Genomic DNA, 13,440 nt, shown 5'->3' on the forward strand with positions numbered 1-13,440 from the left:
AACACAGTATTTTTGCTAGTATTATTTTTGCACTGTGAACATTGTTAATACTGTTTTGCATGAATTTATATCACAACAGTTCATTAGCATTGATTTTCCATAAAATCTTGTAAGCATAAACTTAGCTGCATGTTTACTACATGTGATGTGAAACATTTTTGCATAGTTCAATAAACAATACTAACAGCAAATTACGTTTACAAATTGCCATTTTACATGTGAAGCCGACTTTGAAAATTTTCCTCATGTCACTAGTAATGGTGATTATCGATATGAGCTTTTCTTAAGTTCCATAGTGAGAAAAGTCAGAGGGGGAAGGAAAGGGAATTGATATATCGACTTTCTGTAGCTACAATCAAAGCAGTTTACATATTATATACAAGTACAGTGGTACCTTGGATTACGAGCATAATACGTTCCAGGAGCATGTTCGTAATCCAAAATGCTCGTTTATCATGTCCTGTGCTTGGTGCCGGTGCTCGAAGATCGTCCTCCTCTTCTGCTGGGCCTTGAGCATTTGCGCATGCTCAAGGCCTGCGAGTTCACGTTTCCGAGGCGCCGATTTTGCAAATGTTTTGCTCATCTTGCAAAACACTCGCAAACCGGTGCACTCGTAAACCGAGGTAGCACTGTACTGTACTTATTTTGTACTTGGGGCAATGAAAGATTAGATTCTTACCTTTGCTAATCTTTCTTGTAAATCTATATTCTTTTCCTGGACAAGTGGGTTATGCATCCACACTCACAAGACTGCTTGAAGGAAGCCTCACTTACATAATTTTTTAGGCCCTCCCCTCTTACCTCAGGACTGCCCTCAGGAATCCAATTTATATAAAAGCAGACAGTTACCTGTAGAGAACGTAGACAAAAGTGAGGGGTATGGGGAAACTCCCCAACAAATCAGTCTAATCTGCTCATAACATGAAATATCATAACAATTGAAAGAGATTATTAAACAGTATAAACCTGAAATAAACTGTGCTATAAGGAGACAGCCTGCACTAATGGAAGGGGGTGCTGCAACTAGGTATCCCTAAGGCAAAGTGCGAAGCATTTTCAAATGGTACTCTTAGTAAGGGTGCTCAGGAAACCAGAAGTACAGCTTACCAGTACTTATTAAGTCTGAGAATTGGCAAATCAGCAATTTCCAGGGTGAGTTCCAGGAATAGAGCATGGATTTACAAAAAATAAGATTAGCAAAGATAAGAAACTAATCTTTCATTCTTGTACAATCTCGTTCTATTCCTGGACAACTGGGACATAACAGAGCAGTCCTGTAGAGTCAGGGTAGGACTGATGAGCCTACTGCCAAAATGGAGGAGCCAAAAGCAACATCATGCTTGGCCGCCACATCAACCCTGTAAAACTTGGTAAAAGTATGCAAGGAGGACCACATATCAGCCCTGCAAATCTCCGCTAGTAAGATTGCCAACGACTCTAATAGAGTGAGCCCTGACAGAAACAGGGAGCTTCTTTCCGAACACGATATAAGCAGATGAAATAGCCATACAAATCCATCTTGAAAGAGGCCTTTTAGGCCAGTCTGCCCTTACAGGCAGGACTAACCAGCACAAACAGATGGTTGAAGACCCAAAACTTGTTTGTGACCTCCAAAGTACCACAACAAAATACTACACACATCCAGTGACTGCAACACCCGTCCTGCTCCCTCAAACCTGAAGGAATAAAGGTAGGAAGTTGAACCTCCTGGTTAACGTGAAAGCTAGAGACCACTTTCAGGAAAAAGGAAAACAGTGTGCAAAAACATGCTAGAATCTGTGATCCTAAGAAAAGGATCCTGGCAGGATAAAACCTGAAGCTTATAAACCCTGCGGTCAGAAGTAATGGCCACCAGGAAGACCGTCTTGATAGTGAGATCCATTATGGACACTTGCTCCAAAGGCTCAAAAGGTGGACGAACCAGAGACCAGAGCACAACATTGAGATTCCGAGTCAGACAGGGTAGCCCACTGGCGTACTAAGGGGGGAGCGGTCCGCCCCGGGTGAACGCTCCAAGGGGGTGCACAGTCGGCCGGATCCGGAACCTCACGCACTGCTCCAAACGGCACCTCAGCACAGCTGCCGTACTTATAACAGAGCAGAGTCGGCAACCGCACTGAAGTGAACGAAGGTCCCGCAATGACTGCGCCGTCTACCGCCTCTGTTCCGGAAGAGGTAAGTGACATCGGGGGGGGGGGAGGTGTGGACCGGCAGCCGCAGTCATCGTGGGATCTTGCCGCAACTCCCTGCGTCTGTCAGCCCAGCCCCCTCCGAAGTCACTTACCTCTTCCATCCGGAGCAGAAGCAGTCATCGCGGGACCTTGCTGATTTGGGATGGAAAAAGAAAGGAGCATAGTAGAGTGGTGAAGGGAGAGAAAGGAGGTCAGGGTGTTATGGAAGGGTGTGGAGGGTGAGAAAGGGTGGTCAGGGTGGTATAGAATCATGGTGAAGGGTGAGAAAGAGAGTCAGGGTGTTATGGAAACATGGTGAAGGGTGAAAAAGGGGGTCAGAGTGGTATGGAAGGGGGTGGAGGGTGAGAAATGGAGTCAGGGTGGTATGGAATCATGATGAAGGGTGAGAAAGAGGGTCAGGGTGGTATGGAAACATGGTGAAAGGTGAGAAAGGGGGTCAGGGTGGTATGGAAGGGTGTGGAGGGTGAGAAAGGGAGTCAGGGTGGTATGGAATCATGGTGAAGGGTGAGAAGGGGTCAGGGTGGTATGGAATCATGGTGAAGGGTGAGAAAGGGGGTCAGGGTGGTATGGAAGCGTGTTGGAGGGAGAGAAAGGGGCAGATGCTGATGTAATTGCGGGGAAAGAGAAATAAGGGGGAAGGATACTGCAAGGAATTTGGTTGGAGGGAGAGAAAGGGGGCAGATGCTGATGGAAGTGGGGGGAGAGGAGAGAGTGAAATGCCAGACCATGTGGGTGTGGGAGAGGAAAGGGAAAAAGAGGAGAGGAGAGATGCCAGACCATTGGAGGAGAGAAGGGAAGAAGATGGATGCCAGGCTAATGGGGGTGAAAGGAGAAATGGAAGGGGGATGCATAAATTTTCTAGAACGGGAATAGAAAGAGAGAAGATGCCATATAGAAGGGGCAAAGAGAGGGTAGACAGTGGATGAAAGGAAGAGAGTGACAAAAAGATGAGGAAAGCAGAAACCAAAGAAGATAAGGTAGAAAAAAATTCTATTTATTTATTTATTTATTTTTGCTTTAGGCGAGAAGCATCGCTGTTTCTGTGATGTTGCATTGTATGCAGAGTCCAGCTTCTTGGTGCTTCAGTTTAACCTTTGTCTACGTATTTTTATTCTATCTCTCCATTTACAAAACTGTAGAGCATTTTTTAGCGTTGGCATCTGAGCTGCTACCACCGTGGCTAAAAACCATACTACAGTTTTGTAAAAGGGGGAGGGGTTAGTTTGAGATTACATATTAGGCGAAGGTGTTTTCTGTGTTCTGTGTGTTCAAAAAGACATGGTTTTCTGTTAGGATTGACTGTGTAGGATTGATCTGTACTAATCTGGCTTGTTTAGTTTTACAATGGGTTTATTGATGTACTGCTCACTGCAGTATGTAATATGCTGCCTATTCTTAGGTATTCATGTGTGACGTGTGGATTGTTACTAAAAATCATGTTTTTCATACAGATGGGGGGGGGTCAAAAAATGATGGGCCCCGGGTGTCACATATGCTAGGTACGTCACTGGGGTAGCCACAGCAGGGGTCAAAGCCTCAAAGCGCCCCTTAGAAACTGGACATCTCACAAGGATTAGGGCACAGATAAGAGAGAGATCTGAACCCTCAGGAAGCCGATAGCCAGTCCCTTTTTCAGTCTGTCATGAAGGAACTCCAGTATCAGAGGTACCAAAGGTACAGATGGATCCTCATGCTTCTGGACGCATCACAATTGATAATATCTCCAAGTTTTTGCATAGGTTCCCACAATTGACTTCTTTTTGCTGCACAGGAGAGTAGTAATGACAAAAACAAAAACTCAAACAGGATGATAAGTATGGCACGAGCTTCTAAGGACTCTTACATCCTTCACTTATTTCTCAAAGGGAAAAATAAAGTTTTCACAGCTTCTCACACTGGAGCTTATAAGCAAATTGTTCACCCTTTAGCTCCAAGGATTATTCTTAAGTTCAAACTCAGCACCACCACTGCTCTGAATAAAGTCCAACTTTCAAAAATAAAAATCCAAAACTTTTCTTCTGGCCACACTAGCTGGCCTATCAAAATGAGTCCATTCAAACAAACATTTTCCTTTTGAAAAACACACTTTCTGGCTCTGGCTGAAGCTCTGTTGGGTAGAGCCGAATCCCCAACAGGCTGGGAGGAGATAGGCCCGTACACTACAGGTGTTGCTGCCCTCCCAAAAGACAGGCTCTGGTTTTAATTCCTCACCCCCAAAGCACAACTTACAGCAGTACACAAGCTGCTCCAAAAATAAAACAAAACAAAAAATGCAGCTACTGCTTTACAGTTCCTTAGGGTGGTTGGACACACCCCACAATGTCCCCAGCACAAACACTCAGGCAGGTATGAAAAAAAAAACCAAAAAACCCCAAAAACAAAAAAACTCCAAAATGCAAACTCCAATGAAAAAGGAAAAAATAACTGCTTGGTTTAACAGCCTACTCACAGTCCATCTGTTGTTCACTAAAGTCAGGCAAAGCATAGTCCTCTTGACTCTCCATGGAATAATCCTCTGGCTGGGCTTCCGAGAGTGGCTTAGTGTGGCTTTCAGCAAGCTCCTCCATCTCCCGGTCAGCAGGGTCCGCGGGGGAACTGCCTTGTGCTGGCTCCTGTTCAGCTGGAAGGACTGGCTTCCTTCTAAGCCTACGTTCCGCTGCCTGTTCCAGCTGTCTCCCTCCTTCTGTCTAACGAGGAAAGCTCAGGAAATGGAAGCCTTGGCATCTAGCCATGCCCCCCCCCTCCTAGCAGGGAAAGGCAAGCTCTTAAAGGGCCCTGCATTCTTAGTGTCAGCCTGTGCTCTAGGCATTCTTAGAGGGGCAGACTCCTGCCTAAAGTTGTGCACAGGATTTCTACACACTTCAGGATGTTTCCCAAATTTGCTGACAGGGTTTCTAATGGGGCTTGCAGGATCTTCCTCCCTGTTTCTGGTAGGGCTAGCAGGATTCCTGTCACAATATCGCCTTTTTTGTAGTTATACAACCACACTCAAAGCATTTTCCCTAGCTGTCCAGGTGGGCTCACAATCTATCTAATGTACCTGGGGCATTGGAGGATAAGTGACTTGCCCAGAGTCACAGGGAGCAGTGCAGGGTTTGAACCCACATTAGGATACTGAAGCTGTAGCTCTAACAACTGTGCCACATTCTCCTCCATGAAGCTATGTATTTTAATTATGGCTGCACACTTTGATAATTCAAGTATTGATGCTCTCTTTTACTAACCACGTGAAAGAGCACTGGAGTTTTTTCTGCCATGGGCTGTTTTCCAGACACGGAGTGTCGTGGTTTCAGCCTCTCCAGCTGTGCCTGCAGCCTCTGACGTCTCTGTTTGTCTTTCATCTGATTCTCTTTATGCATTAACACTTCTGGTTTATCTTCAGTCCTATAAAACAGAGACATTAAACTGAGAACAGTGGATGCAAGTTTTCCTTATAAGAATATGAGTCTCCAAGAATCACAGCTAATCCTGACATTAGATCAGAGCTTTATTTCATGGTCCTGATTTCAGGGGTTAAAAAATAAAAGAATGACAGTAAGCACAATGACACCATATAGTAGAACTGTAGGCATGTTATAATATAGATGAATCTTATGACAGTCTCTCCTTTCGATTATATTTATTTTTTATGGTGTTTTAGTATTCAGGACAGGTATGTGATCAATATTTCTTTGTCCCATTTGAGACTGTAGAAGTTTTATTCCCTTTATAAAATTATAAAATACATCACTACAATCAGTTTTGTGGGCTATCTTTATGTATTTTAAATATTAATAAGAATGCAGTATAGGTAAATTCATGAAATAATTTATATTATCCCAATTCCATATGAGGTCTACAAAGCAGACTTTCTAGAAATGCATAAAGAAATACTTATAATAAAAACAGAAGAATGGCGTTCAAATAAAAAAGTGTGAGTCAGTATTGAGCTAATGATATGAACATTTTTATGAACGCTGACTGCCACCAGCTAATTTAAACTTGACTATTTGCTGTTGGGTCATATCCACTGAATATTCAGGTCAGCAGTAGTACCCAAGATTTAGCAGGTACAGCCGATATTCCATGCCGTATCCACATAGCTAACCAGGCAAAAAGAACTGTTTAAACAGCAATCCTAACTTTGCAAGAACCAGAACAGAATATCAACAGTGCTTGCAAAGCTCCCAACTTCACCCAGACTCTGCCCCAGATCACCTCAGCACTGTCTAGAAAGTGCTGCAGTAGTCAGAGAGGATATTCAGCTGTGCTGCCTAAGTGCCACTGAATATCCCCTCCACTCTTGCTGAACACTATTTAACCAGGCAGGAGTTTCTCCTGCACAGTTAAATAATTTTGAATATTGGGCCTATAGTAATTTTACTGTCAGTCCCGGAGGCAATGAAATCTTTCATCACTACCCGATCAAAGATATCGCTTAAGACAGTCTTTTATGAAATATTGAAAACTTCTTAATGACTTAGGTTGACTGAGCCACCATTTCATGTAAATTCCTTCTGGTATAGCTGCATATAGATGCAGAGCAGCACCTCTAAAGCAGTTACTTACCGTAACAGATGTCATCCTGGGACAGCAGGCAGATATTCTCACATGTGGGTGACATCCACGGAGCACCAGTATGGACAGTGAAAAGTGTAGTATTACTTTAAGCTTTAGCAAGCTTTTAGACTGCCCGCACCGCGTATGCGCGAGTGCCTTCCCACCTGATGTCAGCTAGTGAGATTGTCAGTTCTATGCCCAAGTGAAGAAGCCAACTAGGGGAAGTTGTGATAATATCTGCCTGCTGTCCCAGGATAACATCTGTTACGGTAAGTAATTGTGGTTTATCCTTAGACAAGCAGGAAGCATATTCTCACATGTGGGGCTCCCTAGCTTTAGTAGAGGGATAGAGGGAGAGTTGGGTTCCAAGAACTCAGAAAAATTTGAGTTGCCTCGCAAAAACCTAGACCCAATGTCTGATACGAGAGCGTGGAGGCAAGGGAAGGAACATAACGGAAAAAATGAATAGAGGAAGTCCGTGCTCTATCAGAGGTAAAAGAAGGATTCCGAGAAAACCTATAACCACGGAGGTTGAGAAAATAATAAACAACCTCCTAGAGGCAGGTGAATCTAAATATAGGCAATGGAGATGACAAAAAGATTCAAGAATCAAATAAGAAAGGACTACTGGCAAATGTACCCATAAAGAACAGCAGATCAAATGAGCAGTTGAAACCAGTCATAAGCCAGAGTACATACAAATGAAAAAGGAAAGGAATTTCATAAATAACAAAAGCATGATTCTCATGAAAAGAATAGACTTAGAGGATTAAAAGGAGGAATTATCCTAGAAGGAAAGAAAAGCCAATGCTATGAAGTATAAAATTAGAACAACATAGTGGCTTATTGTGGAGAAAATAACCTCCTGATAAAAAATATTTTTATTATAGATACATATATATATATATATATTTTTTTTTTAATCACATGAAGGCTGAGAAAGAATTGTAATAAATTTTAAAATGTGAAAATCAGTAGAAAACAGGAAGGGGAAGCATATTACACAAGCAATATGTCAGTAAATATGAAATCTCCTCAGAGACTTAGGGCTCTTTTTACTAAGCTGCGCTAGTGGTTTTAGCGCACGCTATATGCTAACGCCTCCATAGAGCTGGCGTATTTTCCGCGTAGCACAGGGTTAGCGCATGCTAAAAACACTAGCGCAGCTTAGTAAAAGGAGCTCTTACTGTTTAATATCCTTGTAAAAATAAAAATTTGGTCGAATGTTTTCTTTTTTTTTTTTTGTTAACCCGAGGGTCCCGCAGGATCCCCGCGGGATTCCCGTCATCCCCGTTCCCGTGCAGCTCTCTACTCTGTAGATGACATCACCCACATGTGAGAATATGCTGCCTGCTTGTCTAAGGATAGTGCCATCCTCTTTAAATTATAAAATAGCCCAGCAAAAAGCTGCTATACAAAGTTGAACCTGCTCTGAAACAAGAGTACCGTAACTCTGTACACAAAGCTGCTGGTAACATTCAGTGCTTATGTATGTATTTTATGCTTGCTTAGTGTCTCTTTCAAAACAAATATATACCAGAGCAATTTTATAAGCATCTAATTGGGCCTATAAATTGCTGTTTTACACTCTCAAGTTGCAACTTTTAAAAGCCATTTATCCATATAAATGGTTACTGACCAGGGTGAAAGGTCTATATAAAACTGCCCACCCTGTTTGCACATAAAAGTGTGCACCTTGTAGAATAACATGCTTATTTTAACTTGTATGGAAGCATTCCCAGGGCAGGGAACAATATGTACATTTGTATTTACAAAATTATGCAAATGTCTATGGGTATTATTTCCTTGCCTCTGGTTTGAAAACTGCCCTCCAAGTCAAAAATGATACTGAACTTCAAAATATTAATCACATTTGGATACTGTGCAACATCTGCTAGTATATTTTCTTTTGTGGGTATGGAAAATCTTTTTCAGGGACAGAAATTTGGCACAACAATTGAAAATTAATTTCCTAAGACAATTACTACAAGCACAGTTTAAAATATTAAATTTGAGTAGTAAGGAGTCAGCAGTGTATCACATGCATTGTTATTAGGATGACTGCATAGACATTCATATACCTTAAAGATTCTAGCACTTTACTGAGAGAGATGTAGGCAGACTCCATTTTCTGCATGGAGCCTGTTGAGCCAAGTTTTTTTTCTGGTTGTTTGGACAAGTGAGATACTGGTCTTTCAAGGCCTGTTGCTAGTAAAATGGCTTCAGAGTTCCTTGATTCTTTCAGTGCAATATTGTTGACCTCTGCTCTTGTTTTCAGATAGTGCTTTTTTTGGATCCTAATCACACTACTTGCTTTCAGATGTTCTGGGTTTTGGCTCATTTCTTCTTCATAGACTTCTGCTTCTAAAGGGATACTAGCTGCTGAGGCTTCTTGCCGGGCTTTGCGGAGCTGCTGCAGCAGCAGGCTTTTTCCAGTGACATCCCTATTAGTGATGGAGAAAATAACACCAGGAAGAGATTATCACCTGCATTGTCAAATGCTGACATATAAGGTCCTATATAGCTGGTCTGTCATTTTCCCTCTTATTACATTACATTAGGGATTTCTATTCCGCCTGTGCCTTGCGGTTCTAGGCGGATTACAATATAGAAGATATCTGGGCATTTCCAGTAGAATTACATTACAGGATAAGAGTAAGTTATAGGAACCGTAAAGAATTATGATACTGCAATTTCACGGAAGATAATACATATCACAGAAGATAATACATATCACAGAAGATAATATATATCACCGTAGATAATACATATCACAGAAGATAATACATATCACAGAAGATAATACATATCAACTGAAACAAGTTAAGTCAGGTGGGGTGTAAAAGAGTTACAGTAATTCTAGATCACAGACAAAGAGATACTATAGGTGGGTGTTTCCAAACGCGTTGATTGGGAACTCATTGGATGGTGGTTAGAGTGATGGGAGATATTTTTTGAACAGTAGTGTTTTTATTTCTTTACGGAACTCTTTTATGTCTGTTGTTTTGGTCAGTAGTTTTGAGATGTCAGAGTCAATTTTAGCTGCCTATGTCCCCAGAAGGTTGTCGTAAAGTTTCTTACGACGAGTACCGTTGAGAGGTGGGTAGGTGAAAAGGTTCTGTGTTCTCCTTCTTCTGGGTGAGAGGTAGTAGTGAAAACGGTTGTTTAGGTAGCTGGGTGCCGTGCCGTGGGTTACTTTGAAAAGGAGACAGTAGAGTTTGAATTGTGTTCGTGCTTTTATTGGTAGCCAGTGAGATTCTAAGTATGCATTGGTAATGTGGTCGTGTTTGTTGAGTGAATATATGAGTCTGAGGGCTGTGTTCTGGATGGTCTGTAGTTTTTTTATTGTGTTGGTAGGGCAAGGTAAGTAGAGGCTGTTGCAGTAGTCTACGATACTTAGCACAAGGGATTGGACAATGATCCTGAATTGGTCTTTATTAAAGAATTTTCTGATTTTTCTTAGATTTCGCATTGTGAGGAATGCTTTTTGGGTGATTTTATGGATTTGTGTTTGCATTGTGCAGCATCTGTCTAAATGTATACCTAGGATTTTGAGGGAGCTCTGTATTGGGTACTTGATTGAGTTTACTTCCAGTTCTGTTAGTGATGGTTTTTTGTCCTTCTCTAGTAGTAGGAGTTTAGTTTTGTCTGGGTTCAGCTTCAGCTTATGATTTGTCATCCATTTTTCTACTGTTTCCAATGTGGTTTTCAGGCATCCTATGGAGATTGGGTTATGGATGTCGAATGGAAGGATGATGGTTATGTCGTCCGCATAGCTGAAAGAAGTAATGTTTAGGGCATCCAGGGTGGTGCCTAGGGAAGCTATGAATAGGTTGAAAAGTGTGGGAGAGAGGGGAGAACCTTGTGGCACTCCGCATGGGTTGGACCATGGTTCAGATAGAGTGTCTTTTGACTTGACTCTATATGTTCTTGTTTTAAGGAAGCCTTGGAACCAGTTGTGAACTTTTCCTGAGATTCCTATTGCGTCTAGTGTCTGGAGAAGTATGGAGTGGTCCACTAGATCGAAAGCAGCTGAGAGATCAAATTGGATGATTAGCAGTCTGTTTCCTTGGCTGAGGTGTCTTCGAGCTATGTCTAGTAAAGATACCAGAAGAGTTTCTGTACTGTGGTTGGTTCTGAATCCGGATTGGGATGGATGTAGGATGTTGTGGGCTTCTAGGTACATGGAAAGTTGTTGTGCTACTAGCCCTTCTATTATTTTGACGTATGTTGGGATAGAAGCGATTGGTCTGTAATTTGATGGGTTATTTATTAGGCCTTTGGGGTCTTTCAGTATAGGCGTAATTATGATTTCACCAAGGTCTAGTGGGAACTGGCCTTCCCTGAGTGTGGTTTGCAGCCACAGCGTGTAACTAGCTTTGAAATTGGTGGAAGCTGTTGCTAGTAGGTATGGTGGGCAGCTGTTCAGATCACATGAGGATTTGCAATATTTTTTGTAGAGCCTGTCCAGTTCAGACCACTGGGTTGTAGGGAAGTTGGTCCAGGACCTGTCTGCTGATATGGCTTCATCTGTTGTAGGTTTTATTAGAATCTCGTCTATGCTGTTTTGTGAGTTATTGAATGTTGTTCTGATTGTGATGATTTTATTTTTGAAGTGATCTGCTAATTGAGAGGCTGTAGGTGTTAGGTTTCCCTGGGTGGCTAGACATTGTTTGGTGTCGGTAAGATTTCTTACTAGGTTGAAAAGTTTTTTTGTGTCTGGTTTGTCGGTGCCTATGAGGTTGGAGTAATAGTCTTTTCGTTTTTCCTTCAGTTTGATTTTGTATAGCTTGATTTGGGTTTTCCATTCTGTTTTGGTGTTATCTTGTTTCTGTTTTTTCCATGCCCTTTCTAGTTGTCTGCATTTCCTTTTTTGTTGTAGGAGTTCAGTGTCAAACCATTTGTCTGATTGTCTACATATTTTATTTTTTGCTTTTAGTGGTGCTAGTTTGTTCAAGGTCGATTCGCTGAGAGATCGCCAGGTGTTTATGAATTCTCTAGGGTTGCTGGAATCTATTGCTGGGTCCACTGTGCTCCAGAATGTGTTGGGGTCGATTTTCTGTCTGATCATAAAGCTTGTTTTGGGAGGAGTGGGTTTATTTTTGTTATGCTCCCAGTTGACGGTGAAGTTGTATTTGTAGTGGTCTGACCATAGGGTGGGTTGCCAGGCACCGTTGGTGATTTGGATAGTTTGTGTGTTGAGATTTGGGGATGAGTATGCTGCAATATCGAGTTAATGACCTTTTTCGTGTGTTGGTTCAGGATTGAGGATCTGGTACGATAGGGTATTGAGGTAAGATAGAATATCTACTACTTGTTTGGAGGTGTGGTCTTCTAGGTGGAGGTTTAAATCACCAAGGATCAGGTTATTTGTAGAGGAAAGAGAGTTCTGGAGGATGAACTCTTCTAGTTCTTGTTTAGTGGTGTTCCATTTTCCTGGGGTGATGTAGCATAGAAGGCAGTTTAGATTACCTGTAAGGGTGGTGTCAGAAAGTTGGCAGGCTAGAAGGTCTAGATGAGGGGTGGAATGCTTGGCTAGGACTTTGATGTTGAAGTTGTTTTTTACTATGATTGCTAGCCCTCCTCCTCTTCTATTAGCTCGGCATACTAATTCAATTTTGTATCCGTTAGGACAAATTTCAATAATGTGAGGGTCTGTGTCAGATGTGAGCCAGGTTTCAGTAAGGAAGAGGCATCCTAGATCATCTTTGATCAGCCAGTCTTTGATTAGTTCTGTTTTTGGACTTACCGATCGTATATTTAAGTATGAACATGCTATTGATGTGATTTTTATGAGAGGGATAGGGGTAGGAGCTATATTTGATAGTATTTTTTGTGATGTCTGAGGTCTTTGTGAGTTTGTCTTGGCTTTTGTTGTATGTCTTTTTCCCCAGATTGTGGGTATGCTTACTTGGTTGGGTGATGAACAGAGGATCAAGGTTCTAGGGGTTTGGAGTTTCCTGGTTTGTAGAAAGGATTTGTGTGGTACTGTTATGATTGAGATTGGCTGTGTGTGGTATCCTGCTATTTTCCATTTGTCTGTGAAGAGGGATAGCAGTAGTAGAGCAAGGATGAGTTTGGGTGTGCTTGTATCCATTGTGTGAGTGGTAGATAGTGGTTGTTATGGGATTAGCTGGTACTTTAGAGGGCCTCGGTATTTAGGCTGGTCAGTATGTTGTTTGTAGGTTGAGCCACCTAAGTGATTGGTTGTTTAGTTTTGATAGTAATGTTCTGGAATGATTTCCAGATAGTGTTAGGTGGCTATTCTCACTCACCTCTAAGTTAACTGGTGTTGGCAGCTTCTATTTTCCGGCAGTCGTCCCTACAGTCGCTTGTGCCGTTAGTGCTAAGAAATTTAACTGGCTCCCTTACTGGGCACTTATGCCGAAGAGCAACACTTTGCGTGACAAAAGCTGATAGAAAATATGCAAGCAAGCTACAAGGGAAATTGAAAACCTGATCTCCATCTAAAGCAGGAGTGGGCAACTCCAGTCCTCAAGAGCCGGAATCCTGCCGGGTTTTCAGGATTTCCTCAATGAATATGCATGAGATCTATTTGCATGCACTGCTTTCAATGCATATTCACTGGGGAAATCCTAAAAATCTGACTCTCAAGGACCAGAGTTGCCCACCCCTGATCTAGAGCCATGTTTCCTAACCAAGTTCTGCACCAGTCTGTTATTTAGGTTGCCTCCACTGAATGTGGGAT

At 42.1% G+C, this 13,440-nt stretch overlaps 1 protein-coding gene across 3 annotated transcripts in view; it reads right to left on the minus strand.

Annotated features, from left to right (window-relative positions):
- Positions 1–13,440, minus strand: part of C11H16orf71 (chromosome 11 C16orf71 homolog) — a 282,532-nt gene that overhangs the window by 219,638 nt on the left and 49,454 nt on the right. For all 3 annotated transcript variants that reach the window (XM_033963852.1, XM_033963851.1, XM_033963853.1), the window contains 2 exons: positions 8,813–9,175; positions 5,417–5,576 (listed from right to left, as the gene is read on the minus strand). In XM_033963852.1, the coding sequence (XP_033819743.1) occupies positions 5,417–5,576; positions 8,813–9,175 (523 nt within the window). The remainder of the gene's footprint in view (positions 1–5,416; positions 5,577–8,812; positions 9,176–13,440) is intronic.

Source organism: Geotrypetes seraphini, chromosome 11 (assembly GCF_902459505.1).
Source record: "Geotrypetes seraphini chromosome 11, aGeoSer1.1, whole genome shotgun sequence".
NCBI classification, from domain to species: Eukaryota; Metazoa; Chordata; class Amphibia; order Gymnophiona; family Dermophiidae; genus Geotrypetes; species Geotrypetes seraphini.